General features: G+C 45.0%; 1 protein-coding gene across 4 annotated transcripts in view; it reads right to left on the bottom strand.

The window, feature by feature from the left end:
- Positions 1 to 571: 571 nt before the first annotated feature.
- The window catches only part of ADA2 (adenosine deaminase 2), a 34,682-nt gene continuing 19,488 nt past the window's right edge, over positions 572 to 15,765 (bottom strand). For 2 of the 4 annotated variants that reach the window (XM_047742524.1, XM_047742523.1), the window contains 5 exons: positions 15,040 to 15,148; positions 10,745 to 10,902; positions 9,965 to 10,167; positions 9,632 to 9,727; positions 2,695 to 3,008 (listed from right to left, as the gene is read on the bottom strand). In XM_047742524.1, coding sequence (XP_047598480.1) covers positions 2,981 to 3,008; positions 9,632 to 9,727; positions 9,965 to 10,167; positions 10,745 to 10,902; positions 15,040 to 15,148 — 594 coding nt within the window. In that variant the 3' untranslated portion in view covers positions 2,695 to 2,980. Of the gene's footprint in view, positions 626 to 2,694; positions 3,009 to 6,464; positions 6,881 to 9,631; positions 9,728 to 9,964; positions 10,168 to 10,744; positions 10,903 to 15,039; positions 15,149 to 15,765 lie in introns of those variants that run through there. The other 2 variants (XM_047742525.1, XM_047742526.1) reach the window with 2 other exon arrangements.

Here is a 15,765-nt window from a genome sequence, read left to right as displayed (position 1 = left end):
TTCATTCATCAAATAAAACAGGTACTTACTCTATTGCACAGTGTTTATAATAAAGGATATTTGAAAGCTATCCAGATGCCAACTTGTTGGGGCTTTGTTAACTATGGCATGTTACCACAATGAAACACTGAGTTAGAAAAAGGAAGTACTCTCTATAACCCAAAATGGAAAAGATTCCCAGGGCATACTGTTAAATAAAAAAAGCAAAGTCCAGAACAGTATGCATAATATGCTGTCTTTTGTATCAGAAAAGGGAAAACAGAACATTCATATTTGCACTTGTTTATTTTGCACAAAGAAACATGAGAAACTACTAAGTATTGTGGGAAAAATAGGTGGGGTGCGAAAGAGGATGGGGTGAAGTTGGTATGGACGTAAGACTTTCCAATCTGTTCTTTTCACATATTTTTTTCTTTTTAAAAATATGATTGTATACCTATTCAAAATTTTTATTTTAAATACAATAAAATTTAGGGGCGCCTGGGAGGCTCAGTTGGTTGGGCCTCTGCCTTTGGCTCGGGTCATGGTCCTGGGATAGAGCCCCGCTTGGGGCTCCCTGATCAGTGGAGAGCCTGCTTCTCCCTCTCACTCTGCTGCTCCCCTTGCTTGTGCTCACTCTCTCTCTCTCTCTGTCAAATAAAGAAATAAAATATTTTTAATAAATAAATAAATATAATACAATTTAAAAATTATTATGGCAGTACCCCCTCATCCTATACTATGTGCTCTAAATTTGTACATACAGGATGGCCCAAAGTCAAGAGCAGACCTTTCTACCTAGGAGGGGAAGATGAGGCAGCTAAAAGCAAAGCATATGAGGAAGGTAGTGGCAAGAGGTAAGGCAGAAGAAGGGAACTGGAATGAGACCTTGAGGACTATTATACTGTGGGTAGGGAATGGAGCAATAGTAACTGTAGGGCTACCTGTGTGGCTCAGTGGGTTAAGTGGCTGCCTTTGGCTCAGGTTATGATCTCAGGGTCCTGAGATCCAGCCCCACATCAGGCTCCTTGCTCCACAGGGAACCTGCTTCTCTCTCTCCCTCTGCCTGCTGCTCTGCCTGCTGGTGCTCTCTCTCTCTCCTCTCTCTCTGTCAAATAAATAAATAAAATCTTTTTAAAAATAGTTTCATTTATTTAAGTAATCTCTACACCCCACTTGGGGATCAAACCCAGAACCCAGAAATCAAGGATCCACACTCCTCTGACTGAGCCAGTCAGGTGCCCCAATATTTATGTTTCATCTATACTTTTTGGAGTTTACAGATTCGCTACTACAAGCATGTTTTACAATCAGAAAGTATTATTATTAAATGTTACTTATTGTCTTAAGTGTTACTCCCAGCAGTGACAGGAGGCGACAGCAGAGGATAAAGGAACCAAAAAGAGAATGGAGCTGCGGGAGACATTTCTGTGGTCCCGCGAGTGGCCACCAGGGGTCAGCAGCACGCCGCAGTCCGCCTGCCCCTTGCCACAGGTGTAGAGGATGAGGCTCCCGCCAGGAAAGGTCCTTCTTACCATCCTCAGTCTCACACTAATCGCCATTTGCTTTCCACATGCTTCTGTCTCGGGCCATTTCCCACTAAATGGCAGTCATGGGGAACTCCGAGGACCACAGCTGTCTGCAAGCTGGGGGGCGGTGGGGGTGGGGGCTGGCGGAGATTCCCGGGACCTGAGTTCTGCCTTCCCAGGGACCCTGGACAAACCCTGGACAAAGAGAAGGCCCTAGACTGCAAGGATCCATTCCTCCTGGTGGGGGACAGGAAACTGAGCAGGTTTCCGGGGCTGGAACTCTGCCAAAGGAGAGCCAGGGGTCACAAGTGGGGTCAGCCTGTCCCAGGAGGAAGATCACTGCTCCCAGTAGGGCTAATGGTTCTGTCCTCATCAAGCAAGCGGAACGGTGGAGAGTTTGTCTGAGAGTGGGTTGGAGGCTGCAGTAGCCCAACTCCATCCTCTGAGCCGAGAACTGACCTAGGCCTGCCAGGAGTTTCTGGAAACCTGTTACTGAGAGGTGCTTCAGACAAGAAGAGAGAACAGCCCTGTGTTGTAGTATGAACCCCCACCTAAGACTCTGGAAACCTGCTGTTACCTACTGTGTGACCTTGAGAGAGTTGTTTACCCTCTCTGGGCCTTAAGTGAGTCCTCTGTTAACACAGAATTAGATAAGATGATCTTTAGGCCGCTCCCAGCTCCAGTATGCTATGACTCTAAAAATTCCAGTCTTCTACCCTTCCCTGCCCCAGAAGGGCCTTAGCCCTGGGAAGATCTGGCTGGACCAGGACAGACCTCATCTGCCTTACGTATGATCTCTGGCCAGTCCCCAGGCAAGGTCCCTTTGGATTGGATCCAGGCCACCCTGAAGGTGGAGGAGGAAAAGGTTTTTGGCTGAAAGCTGGGATACCCCGAAACTCAGCAGCTCTGGTCCCCCACCCTGCGCACCATTACATGTAAGCATTGAGTACTCAAGATGTGGCCCCCATCCCCGGAAAGCCAGCTGGAAACTGCTCCCTGTCCCCACCGGGCTCCCAGATACCCCAACAGCTCTGCCAGCCACCCCCCTCCATTTACCCCCTTTCTGGACAGAGAAGAAAGGACCAAGAAGGTTAAGTCATTTTTAGGGTAACTGCTATGTAAAGAACATATTATGTATGGGAAATAATATTTATAAGCCAGCATGCTAACTTACTGTTGGTCTGTGGATACAGTTCTATATATCCAGTCCTCCAATGACGGAGTCTTGGGAGAGGCAAGGATCCCAGCAGTCACACAAAATCTCAAACTTATGAAAAGGGACATTCTGGGATTCTGGACTGGGTGGCTGAGGCAGTTTACAGAATCCTATTCTGGTGAGCTTTAAAAATTAAGCAGGCACATCTTCCTGATTCTTTGGGTGGCTCTTCCAGAAGCGGCTATGATTTACATAGCTTTCAGGATCCCTTCCAGGCGGAGACCCTGTAACACTTATCTCTAGTTTGCTAGTCTTATCAGCCAACATACATTCCCCTTGTTTTCCTTTTTTTTTTTTTTTTTTAATTGTTGGGGGCACCTGGGTGGCTCAGTGGGTTAAAAAGCCTCTGCTTTCGGCTCAGGTCACAATCCCAGGGTCCTAGGATCGAGCACAGCATCAGGCTCTCTGCTCAGCGGGGAGCCTGCTTCCTCCTCTCTGCCTGCCTCTCTGTCTACTTGTGATCTCTGTCAAATAAATAAAATCTTTAAAAAAAAATTGTTTGTTTGTTTGTTTGTTTGCGAGAGAGATCACAGAGGGAGAGGGAGAAGCAGGCTCTCCACTGAGCAGGGACCTGACGTGGGGCTCGATCCCAGTGCCCTGGCGATTATGACCCGAGCCAAAGGCACACTTAACCAACTGATTCTTCCAGATGAAGAGCTAAGCTAGAGCAAGACCCAGATCCAGATTTTGTGGAACCCTGAGGCTTATACATATTTGAAGGACCCTCTTAAAGAAAAAGTATTTTGGGGTGCCTGGGTGGCTCAGTGGGTTAAAGCCTCTGCCTTTGGCTCAGGTCATGATCCCCAGGGTTGTGGGATTGAGCCCCACATCAGGCTCTCTGCCTGGCAGGGAGCCTGCTTCCTCCTCTCTCTCTGCCTCCCTCTCTGCCTACTTGTGATCGCTCTCTGTCAAATAAATAAATAAAATCTTTAAAAAAAAAAAAAAAAGAAAGAAAGAAAAAGAAAAGAAAAAGTATTTTTTTTAATTTTTTATTTTTTTAAGAAAAAGTATTTTAAATTACTACTCCATGGGTTCTCTTAGAAGAGGTCCATGCATATGCAAGGCCCTGAAAGGAGAGCTTCAGTACCACCAGTGAATCTGTTCCCTTCTAGAGATCTCTTCAAACTCTACAAAGCCTGCCTGCTTCTCTCCTTCTTCCAAATCTTTTTCCCTTTCCTCCCCTCCCTTCCCCTCCTCTCCCCTTCCCCTCATTTCCCTTCCCTTCCCTGTGTTCATCCCCTCCCTTCCCATGAACCAGAAGGACCTGCAGGGCCAGCGGAAGCAGTGTTAGTGGGAGGTAAGGAGGGATCACGTGCCTGGGGAATCAGGAACTAGGAAGATGCATAGGGGGTAGCAGGAGCCAGGTTTCTCACAGCTGGGGAACAGAGTTAGATATGGGAAGAGCTGAGGCTGGAATAAACCCATGGTATTGAAGGGAATGGGAGATACGGGTGCAAACTTATGTTTGTTTGCTTTTTTAAAGTAAGCTCCAGGTCCAACATGGGGCTTGAATTCACGACCCCAAGATCAAGAGTCACAGGCTCCACCAGCTGAGTCAAGCAGGTACCCTGCAAACTCATGGTTTTTTAATATACATAGATAAATTTGGAAATAGATATTAATGTATATGTGTAAATATATATGTTCTAACATATACGGTTAACAAACAAAATCCAACTGAGTAAATACAAAGATCTAATTGGCTTTATTAAGTGATTCCGAGAATCAGGCAGTATCCCAACTAGCAAGTAGAGGAGCCCTATAAAATGGAAGGTTTTCATAGGAAAGGGGGTGACGGGGTGGGGGGCAAGGTACGGCACCTGAATGGCTCAGTAGTTAAGCAGCTGCCTTGGGCTTAGGTCATGATCCTGGGATACAGGGATGGAGCCCCACATCAGGCTCCCTGCTCAGCCCGAAGCCTACTTCTCCCTCTCCTGCTTCCCCTGCTTGTGTTCCCTCTCTGTCTGTGTCTCTGTCGAATAAATAAATTAAATCTTAAAAAAAAAAAAAAAAAGGAAAGACAGTGGGGTGATGGGGTAAGAAGTTTTAGCAAAAGAAAATATAAGTCCAGGCAAGGTCATCTCTCCTTAGGGTGAAGGGCATAGGCTCTTATTAGGTGGATGACCTCATCTTTGGGAGATGGAGAGGGCCTGTGTGGTAGATTATCTTACTGGTACTGATTAGAAAATTCCTGACTGACCAGTTAAGACTTACATTTCCAGGGTGGCGGGGGGGGGGGGGGGGGGGGGGGGGGGGTTGAAAATGCAGTTAGGTTAGGTATTAGGCCCCAGTTTGGTAACTTACCCTAAGTGACATCATTTTGGGAGTGTGGTTTTCTTTTTAACAATAGAAGTTACAGTCACATATGCACATATATAAATTACATTTATGTATGTGTATACACACAGCAGCACATCTAATGCTCAGGTCAAGGTTTTCTAACCAAGGAACCAGAGTTCTTTGGAGAAGAGCTCATGTCCAGTATGAGATGAGGAAAGTACAAATGAACCTGGGATATTTAATTGTGTCAAAAAATAAGGAAGTTCTCAAAAATTTTTAAGAATTTATCAGTCACAGGACCCAGCTTAACAGAGTTAAGCTGGAACAGTGTGAGCATCTTAAAAGAAATGATAGTGTTCGAGTATAGTCCATTGAATAGAATCAGAATCCATGGACCCTAGTGATAGATAGAGCTAACATTAAAAAAAAAAAAACAAAACAAAACAGTTATGGGGAGCCTGGGTGGCTCAGTCATTGTCTGCCTTTGGGTCGGGTCATGATCCCAGGGTCCTGGGATGGAACCCCACATGAAGTTCCCTGATTGGTGGGGAGCCTGCTTCTCCCTCTCCCACTCGCACTGCTTGTGTTCTCTCTCTGTCAAATAAATAAAATCTTAAAAAAAAAAAAGTTATTAAAAATGCCACAAAGACCGATTTCAGACCACCATTGGTTTCACAATAGGCTGAAATTTTAGCCACTATTTGTTGCTTGCTGGTGCAGACGGCCTCCAGCAGGCCCTGATCCATGTGCCCCCCCACCTCCCACCCCCGCCCCATGTGATGCACTAAGGACAAAGCGTCCCTTCTGAGGCCTTTCCCCTGAAAATGTATAAATTGGAATCTCTTCAGAAGGAAACATTATATAGATGTGAAATGAGACACACTCTACCAAATAATTGTTTGTACTCTTCAAAAATGTCAAGGTCACAAAAGACAAGGAAAGACTGATGAACTGTCCCAGAGTAGAGAGACAAGAGAGAGTATAACTAAGTGTAATATGTGATCCTGGGTTCAGTCTTGAAGATCTTTCTGGGCCAGAAAAGAAATATGCCCAGAAGGGCCTGGGCTGGATGGTATTATCTTATCAATGTTAATTTCCTATTTTGGGTGGTTATACTGTGATTACACAGGAGAATGACACCATCTTTGGTAAACGTGCACGGCAGTGTTTACAAGTAATGGGTCATAATGCTATCTTAGGTCTCAACTGGCTAGACAAAATAGGATCTATTATGCAGACATTGAAAGAGATACAGAGACAAACCATAAGAGACTTAATCTCAGGAAACAAACTGAGGGCTGCTGGAGGGGAGGGGGATTAGGAGGGAGGGGATGGCTGTATGATGGACACTGGGGAGGGTATGTGCTATGGGGACAGTGCTATGAATTGTGTAAGACTGATGAATCACAGACCTGTACCCCTGAAACAAATAATACATTATATGTTAATTTAAAAAAAAAGAGATACAGATATATATGCAGAGAGAAGGGTATAGCAAATGTTGTAAATGTCAATAATTGGGGAGCCTAGACAAGGAGTATGTTAGAGTTCTTTGTACTATTCTTGTGACTTTTCTGAAGGTTTCACATTATTTCAAGATAGAAAGAAAAATGTTCCATGGTTTTCCCTAAGGCTGGATCCCAAATTCTCACCTGCTGGGAAACAGGATGATTTGCATCTCCAACAACATTCCCTCAGTTTGAGAAGTCTCCCTGCCCTTCCCTGGGAGCTATGCCAGCTGATGAAAAGTTCCAGGATGGGGCTGGACCGGGGCATTCATCAGGGGCCAAATAATAGGGACTTATACAATAAGCCTGGCATGTCAGGGACTCTTGGTGTCCCTGGCCATTACGTTTTTCCAGACCAGAGAATTCACCTGACAAAGAAGGAAAAACCATTTAACCTTATTCCAATAAATAAATAAATAAATAAAGACTACATAATTCAAATTACAAAATATGTTTAACAGAAGGCTTTGCTTCAGATTTCCTTTAAATAAGTAGCAAGGCCCCAGGTGCAGCATGATTTCATTTACAAAAATTCAATTAACACACAAGTTTTCCCCAAAAACATATGTCAAGGTAACTTCTGGGAAGTCCTACAGGAGGAATAAGTGAAATCAGATTTAACGACTCAACTCCTGGCAGAAATATTACTTAGTTCCAAGGGGGTTACAACCTGTTTCCCAGATCTTCATAACTTAGCATCTGGTTCTGTTGACGTTTCTAGTTCACTGTTAGGACTCAGCCTCTTGAACCAGGCATGAAGACAAGAATAGTAGCTGATTTAATTTGCCAAATCAGAGATCACACCAAGTCCAGGCCAGAGACCTTACACTCCTGGGAGATCTCTGCAGTCATGACAACTTGCTACGGAAGTCCATTCTGCTACGTTCCACTTTCACCATTTATTAAATTTAAGTCAGCTGAGTTGAGACCTATATTCTATCTACTGGGATTGGCTAAGGCAATAAATCAAAGACTGTCAGAATTAGACCGGATCTTAAAGATCATCTTGTACCATCTGCGTACCAGCCTGTGGTTGAGGATCCCTAATCAGCAAGACTCTTTCCAGTATCGTGAACCAAACAGTAATGAACCGCTCATGAAGAGAGAGAGGGCTGCTGCCTTTTAGCTCAGGTGCAGGTGATGGGTGATGGATGAGAAGACATTTGAATCCCCCTGCAACATCTAAGGAATTCTTTGATCCTCCTTCACCTCCTTTAGTCAAGTAAAGACAAGGCTGGCTTCTTGCCTTCCTTCTCCTGAAGACCAGGCCAGGTGCCAGAATTTGATCACATGAGGTCTTTTCTTAGGGGAGCCTTTGCTTTGTTCCCTCCTGCTTAAGCAACCAGCTCAATACCTACAAGTTATATCCATTTCATTCAACTTATCTTTTATTGAGTACTGACCAGGTTTGGGGCATGGAGCTAGGCTCTGGGTTCACAGTGTGCACGAAACAATCATTAGTACCTACCTACACAGAGTTTACAGTCTAAGGGAGGGAGACTATAAACACAGAAATATATAATTACAAATTACGGTAAGAGTCATGAAGAGGAAAAGCAAGGTGCCCTGAGAGATATTAATATGTTAGGGGTCTAGAAAACTTTTCTGAGACAGTGACATTAAAGGTGAACCCTGAAGGATGAGCAGGAGTCAGTTAGACAAAGTGGAAAGAAAGAATATCCCAGGCAGAGAGAATGGGAGAAGACTCGGATGCAGCATAGAGTTCAGAATATTTGAGAAACAAAGGACCAGTATGGCCAGAATCTGGTACAATCAGGGGGACTGGAGTAGGATGATGCTGAAAGGGATTCAGGTTAAAAAGGAAGCTATGTGCCCTGCTGAAACATTTGAGTTTTCATAAGTGCACTGACTTATAAGCAATGGAGTAAGCTGATTTAATTTTTAAAAAGTCATTGCTCTGGCGGCACCTGGGTGGCTCAGTGGGTTAAAGCCTCTGCCTTTGGCTCAGGTCATGATCCCAGAGTCCTGGGATGGGGCCTGCGGCAGGCTTTCTGCTCAGCAGGGAGCCTGCTTCCTCCTCTCTCTCTGCCTGCCTCTCTCCCTACCTGTGATCTCTGTCAAATAAATAAATAAAATCTTTAAAAAAAGAAGTCATTGCTCTGCAAAAATTGAAAGGAAGAAGGCAAAAAAAAAGAAGAGATAAATTAAGAGGCTATTATAATTCAGACAAGAAGTGATAGTGGCTTGAACTCAGCCAATAGCAATAGAGATAGAGAGACGTGGAGGATTCAAGATACATTTGGATGTAGGGACCAAGTGGAGAGAGCAGTATCAAGAATTTCACTGAAAAATTCTACATAGAGCAGCTGGGTGGAATGGAAGGAGGTCCCATTTACCAAGATGAGAAAATCCAGGAAAAAGTTGAAAGGGAAGAGATTGTGAGTTCAGAATTGCACACAGTAGGTTTCTGAGATTCTTGTGAACCTCCCAAGTGAATAAATATATTGGGAATCATCAGCAAATAAATGGTATTTAAAAGTGAAGGAGTGGATGAGACTATCTAGGAAAAGACTATAGAGTGAGAGAGAAGAAGAGAGAAGCAGAGACATAACAGAGGAGAGGCAAAACTAAGCCCCGAGGAAATGCAACACAGAGATCTGAGAGAGAAGAGCATCTGGAAAAGGGACCCTGAGAGCAACTGCCAGAGAGAAAGGAGAAATCAAAAGAGCTGATGTCACTGAGGTTGAGAGAAAAGAATATTTCAAAAAGATGAGTTTGGTAGACTGTTCGAATGTTTCTGAGAGGTCAAGCAATGTAGAGACCATTGATGACAAGTCAGTTTTGATAAAGAAATGGAGGGAGAGGGGCACCTGGGTGGCTCAGTCATTAAGTGTCTGCCTTCGGCTCAGGTCATGATCCCGGGGTCCTGGGATCGAGTCCCACATCGGGTTCCCCACTCAGAGGGAAGCCTGCTTCTCCCTCTCCTACTCCCTCTGCTTGTGTTCCCCCACCTCTGTCAAATAAATAAAATAAAATAAAATAAAAAAGAAATGGAGGTAGAAACTATACTGGAGTAGGTTCAAGAATGAATGATAGAAGGTGAAAACAGCTTGCAGAGGGAAGCAGAGGAACAGGGTAATAAATGGCTATCTTCTCACTTTGGCCTCCTAGCCAGGTCGGCTACAAACTTATTCCATCTTTCCTCCCAGGTTTTCATGGCAGCCTTTTTCTCAGTATCCAACAAGGTGCTGAACCTGCAAGAGAAAAGGCACTCAGGTCAGGAGAGAAAGGGTTGGGGAAAAGCTGAGGGGGTCTCAGATGTTTGCAGAGCACATTTCTCCCCAGTCCAAGAGCAATAAGGAAACAGAGGCAATGTAGAAAAAAACATAAAAAACCTTCCAGACTTCTTCCCCAAAACTCTAAGAGAGATAAACACAAGTCGTAGGGCAGAAGAGCGAGTTGGGGATCTAGGAAGTACACAAGATACTCACTTGATAGAGTTCATAGCCAGCTGTTTAAGGGTCCTCAGATCAGCTGCCATTCCCCCAATGCCCATGAAGGCCTCATAGAAATCATAGGATAAGCCTTTGGCACCAAAGACAGCTGGGTCATCAGAGCTGATCACCATGGGGTACCCAGTGGCCATCAGAACAGCAGCAGGGTGATTTCTCAAGTCAGACACCAGTTTCAGAACCTGCCAATAAGAGGCAAAGGAGGACAAACTTTGACCATAAAAAGAGTTGTCCCAAGAGAGGCAAGACCCTGAGGATAACCAGCTCCTTTCTTACCCTCATCATCCCTGACCACTGGAATGACTTCTGGGCACAACACAGAAATAGAGCCAGGCCTCGTGATCTTCCTAATTTTTTCCAGGTTTCTTTACCACCACAAACATTTGGTCTCTCTCTTGGTCTGGCTCAGAGCTGCTCTCCTGAACACAGGAAGACAGATAGGTGCACAAGAACCCCAAGCAACTGTGGAAACAGCAGTATCCTATGGCACCTCCCACTTCACTAGGCTTCCTCACTGTCCCTTTAGCTTTGTCTATAGCTTTGCCCAAACTTCCACCCCACTGGGGACCCTCACTGCTGCCTCATTGTTAGGAACGGGTTAAGCAAGGAACGATTCCTAAATAACTTACTAATTGGAGTGAGACAGTGGAGGAATACTGAAAACAGGTGAGCTGAGGAGCAAGAAATTATACAGGAAAGAGTTTGGGAAATCAGAACAGAGGCTGAGATTGGAGGGTTGGTCTCATGGGTCATGCATACCTGGTTGGAGATGGGACAAACTTCTATGGGGATGTTCTTCTTCCAGGAGTCAGCCCAGACTGCTGGGTGTTTGGTCAAAGCAAATCCATGGCCAATCCTGGTAGAGTTCAGTATTAGAGCATCCAGAAGATTTCTATCTATGGAAGTACCCTGCCAGTCTGGGGGAAAGGAATAGTTTTCAGTCAAATGGATCTGGCCCACAGACCACACTCAGATAAACACTTCCGATCCCCAAGCAAGAAAAAGAACACACACACGTGCGTGCACAAGCGCGCGCGCACACACACACAATTTTCCTGGTAACGATGCTAACGAAAGGTAATAAAAGCCTTTATTTTATGTATGTATGTAACAGATGAGGAAGTTGAAACTTAAACAGGCTTTATAAATTGAAGGAGCGTACTCAATTAAGTAGTAAAACTGGGTTTCGAACCTTGGTCTGTCTGACTCCACAGTCAATCTTCTTTCTTTCCATTTGTTTGTTTCCAGAGCGATTTCCTGGGAACTTTGTTTATTATCTTTACAATAATGTGTTGCAAACACTCGATATTACTTGTATGTACTTACTCAATTTGTATCTTCACCAATATGAACTGCAACATTGACTACAAGATCACAACGACCAGCAAGGTGATGGCAGGTACTGCCTATATACCAGCCAGACCCACTGTATCTTCCTTGCTCGCAGGGCTTTCTTTGGAGGGTGAAAATTACAGGTCCTGACTCTGCTGGCTTCCCTTGCAGCTAGGATAGTCCTAATGCTGGCCTGGAAGGTAATTGGTGGTAATTGGTGGAGAGCTCTTCTTCCCTGATAAAAGAGATGCTCTGGAGCAAATATCTTGACTCTTGCTTCACTGAATTGGTTACACCTAAATGTAACTTGATATCTGACAACCAAGTACAGTGAACCCCTGGATTTGAAGAGGAAAGCAGAGGTCACTTATTATGTAAAATAATAGGTGACTTTAGGGCACCTGGGTGGCTCAGTCGGTTAAGTGATTACCTTTGGCTCAGATTATGATCTTGGGGTCCAAAACAGATGATCCAAAATAGATGACCTTGTTGCGAAATCTATTAAATGTGCATATTCCATTCCTGTCAGCCAAAAGCATTCTAACTGATCTACATGTAAAATATGAAAATTCTACTTTTCTTTTTTTATTATTATTTTTTAAGATTTTACTTATTTATTTCACAGACAGAGATCACAAGTAGGCAGAGAGGCAGCGAGAGAGGGGGAAGCAGGCTCCCTGCCGAGCAGAGAGCCTGATTCGGGGCTCGATCCCGGGACTCTGGGATCATGACACGAGCCGAAGGCAGGGGCTTTAACCCACTGAGCCACCCAGGCGCCCCGAAAATTCTACTTTTCTGTTAGGAATAAAACCCCAGAATTCCCCCTGCTAGTTAGGGTATGTGTTTCGGGAAGATTTTCACTGGTTTCCTATCTAGAACATTCTTTTCAAACAGCTCTTCCTATTTATTTATTTAAGATTTTATTTATTTATTTATTTGATGGGGTGCCTGGGTGGCTCAGCTGTTGAGTGGCTGCCTTTGGCTTGGGTCATGATCCCAGGGTCCTGGGATTGAGCCCCACATCGGGCTCCTTGCTTGGTGGGAAGCCTGCTTCTCCCTCTCCCGCTCCCCCTGCTTGTGTTCCCTCTCTCACTTTATCTCTCTCTCTGTCCAAAAGATAAATCTTTTTTTTTAAAGATTTTATTTATTTATTTGACAGAGATCACAAGTAGGCAGAGAGGCAGGTAGAGAGAGAAGGAAACAGGCTCCCTGCTGTTGCGGGGCTCAATCCCAGGACCCTGGGATCATGAACCTGAGCCAAAGGCAGAGGCTTTAACCCACTGAGACACCCAAGCACCCCAATAAATCCTTTTTTATAAATATTTTATTTATTTATTTGAGAGAGAGTGAGTGAGAGAGTGAGGATAAGCCAGGGGAAGAAAAGAGGGAAAGGGAGAAGCAGACTCCCTGCCCACTGAGCAGCGAGCCTGATGCAGAACTCGATCCTGGGACTCCAGGATCATGACCTGAGCCAAAGGCAAGTGCTTAACTGACTGAGCCACCCAGGCACCCCAGATTGCTTACGTTTTATTTTATTTAATTTTTTGAAAGATTTTATTTATTTGAGAGAAAAAGAGAACACATGAATAGGGGGAGTGGCAGAGGGAGAGGGAGAAGCAAGCTCCGCTGAGTGGGGAGCCCAACATGGGGCTCAATCCCAGGACTCTGGGATCATGACCTGAGCTGAAGGCAGATGTTTAACCAACTGAGCCACACAGGCACCCCTCTTCCTTTTTAAAAATAAGAACATGACTCTTGGGTATTAATACCCTGTATTTCTCCTGGCAAAATCCTCTCTTAGGGCCGTGCATCTTAGAATGTGGTTAGATCCTGGTACAGTGTTTCATACTGTTGAAATTATTTCACACAGGTAAGTATGGTTTTCCCAACTAGACCACAAGCTCTTCACGGTTAATAACCCCTAGCCCTTATCGCATCCCCCACAAACAATTCTACAAATCTCCTACAACTCTGATCTAAATTGGATCCAAAATGACTTGAAATGTCAGGGAAAAAGAGATTAATGCACACGGACCCTTCCTCTGAGAGGTGGTGTGATAAACGAAAAGTTGAGCCTGGTTGTGAAATTCAAGCCCCCACTGCTCTTCACATCTAAGGATGACAGGTGCCTAAGGTACTCAGGGACACCAGGTGAGACATAGCAGCAAGCTTTCCTCCTGACGTCTTCATTTTGACCTGAAATTGCAGCCATGATCTGGGATTCCCTTTGCTTAGGGTTTATATATTTTAAGGACTGTAAAATGGGAAGGTCTCAGAGATGACCCATGAGCCTGTAGAGTGAGCTTTGGGGAACAAAGCTGTGGCTAGGCTAATGGCATTTCAGAAATAATAGCAGTGGGCTGGCTTGAGCTGGGTGGGGTTTCCTGTTCAGCACTGAGAAGTGTGGACAGAGCCTCCTAGCTGCTAGTGCAGGCCTGGTTCTAGACTCCTGTGTGACTTTGGACAGGTGCATTGATTTCTTAAGCACAATTTGCTCATTATAAAATGGAGATCATCAGAAAGGGCTCAAATTTAAACTCCACTAATGACCAGCTCCTTGCCTTTGGACCAACCACTCCGTGTTTGGAGACTTGGGCTTTTCACCTATAAAATGGGAAGGGTGCCTGTGTGGCTCAGTTGGATAAGCACCCTACTCTTGATTTCAGCTCAGGTCATGATCTCAGGGTCATGATCCCAGGGTCTTGAGATGGAGCCTGCTGCCCAGCTCTGCATTCAGCGGGGAGTCTGCTTGAGATTCTCTCTCCCTCTCCCTTTGCCTCTCCAACCCAAATAAAAAATCTTTTAAATAAAATAAAAATAGGGATTAAAAACACCTTCCCAGCAGGACCAGGGTGAAAATTAGAAATAATACATGTGGGGCACCTAGGTGGCTCAGTAGGTTAAGCATCTGCCTTTGGCTCAGTTCATGATCTCAGGGTCCTGGGATCAAGCCCCGCATTGGGCTTCCTGCTCTTCAGGGGAACTGCTTCTCCCTGCCCCTCTGCCTGCTGCTCTCCCTACTTGCATACTCTCTCTGTCAAATAGATAAATAAAATCTTTAAAAAAAAAAAAAGAAAGAAAGAAAGAAAAGAAGGGATGTCTAAGTGGCTCAGTGGTTAAAGCCTCTGCCTTCGGCTCAGGTCATGATCCTGGGGTCCTGGGATCGAGCCCCGTGTTGGCTTCTCTGCTCAGCGGGGAGCCTGCTTTTGCCTCTCTCTGTGCCTGCCTCTCTGCCTACTTGTGATCTTGGTCTGTCAAATAAATAAATAAAATCTTTAAGAAAAGAAAAAAGAAATAGGGGCACCTGGGTGGCTCAGTGGGTTAAAGCCTCTGCCTTCGGTTCAGGTCATGATCCCAGGATCCTGGGATCAAGCCCCGCATCGGGGCTCTGCTCAGCAGAGAGCCTGCTTCCCCTCCTTCTCCCTCTGCCTGCCTCTCTGCCTGCTTGTGATCTCTGTCTGTCAAATAAATAAATTGATAAATAAATCTTTAAAAATAAAAAAAGAAAGAATGTATGTAAAGACACTGTTATTATCATTGTTATTCCTTCTCCAGGGGTTGCCATTAGGATTAAGTGAAATAACACATATGAAATGGACAAGTGCCACAAAAGGACTACCAACAATACCAATACTGCCTCAGAATTCCATCAGTTCTCTTGAATGAGGAGGAGCCCTCCTATCCATCACCTCCTCTGTTCTGCTTGTCTTCAGATGGCTCACCTGTCTCTCCAGCATGGAAAAAGTAAGGCAGTTTAATGCCCTGCAAGGTGGGTATCATCAAAGCCTTCCTGTAGTCATACAAGGTACGGCCAGTGTCCTCACGCCCCACCTGCAGGACAGAGAGGAGGGGACATGGAGCCATCTGCTTGGTCCATGCCTCAGCTGTCACTACAACAAAATTATGCTTCTCAAACTAAACCACACATACCCCCAGGGCTTTGTAGCTATGTGCCAAGAGGAAGTGCGCCTTAGGATAACAAGCATATCTCCTTCGGAATGCTGATTTTAATTTGTTGGGGGTGGGGAGAGCAGACAAGGACACATTTTTACAATAAACCAAATACGGATAATCAATGTAGTAGAATGGAGTGCAGGCTTGCAATAGAGTTGGAACTTACGAGTAGATCCCTTTGAACAACTACCTAGCCCCCTTCCAACCCTAATTTCCCTCTAGGGCTTGTCCATTTCAGCCCTTGTAGGGACTGTTCTGGAAGGTCTATACTAGAGGTGCTCTTTCCCAGCCTCCTTTGTCCGTGCTGCATGCAGAGGGAAGAAGTGAGATGAGAGGGCCTTCTGCCCCTTTCAGGAGAGGCCAGACCCTTTGAGCAACCCCCAGGGATTCCAGGAGGGCATCCCGGGTCCAAACAAAATCAGTCTTTGAAATCCACCCCTGAGCTCTGGATGGTCTGAAAACAGGACCTTAAGCACAGACTCAGGTAAAATGTA

This window comes from Lutra lutra, chromosome 8 (genome assembly GCF_902655055.1).
Source record: "Lutra lutra chromosome 8, mLutLut1.2, whole genome shotgun sequence".
NCBI lineage: Eukaryota > Metazoa > Chordata > Mammalia > Carnivora > Mustelidae > Lutra > Lutra lutra.
This window is presented reverse-complemented; position numbering and strand designations above follow the sequence as displayed.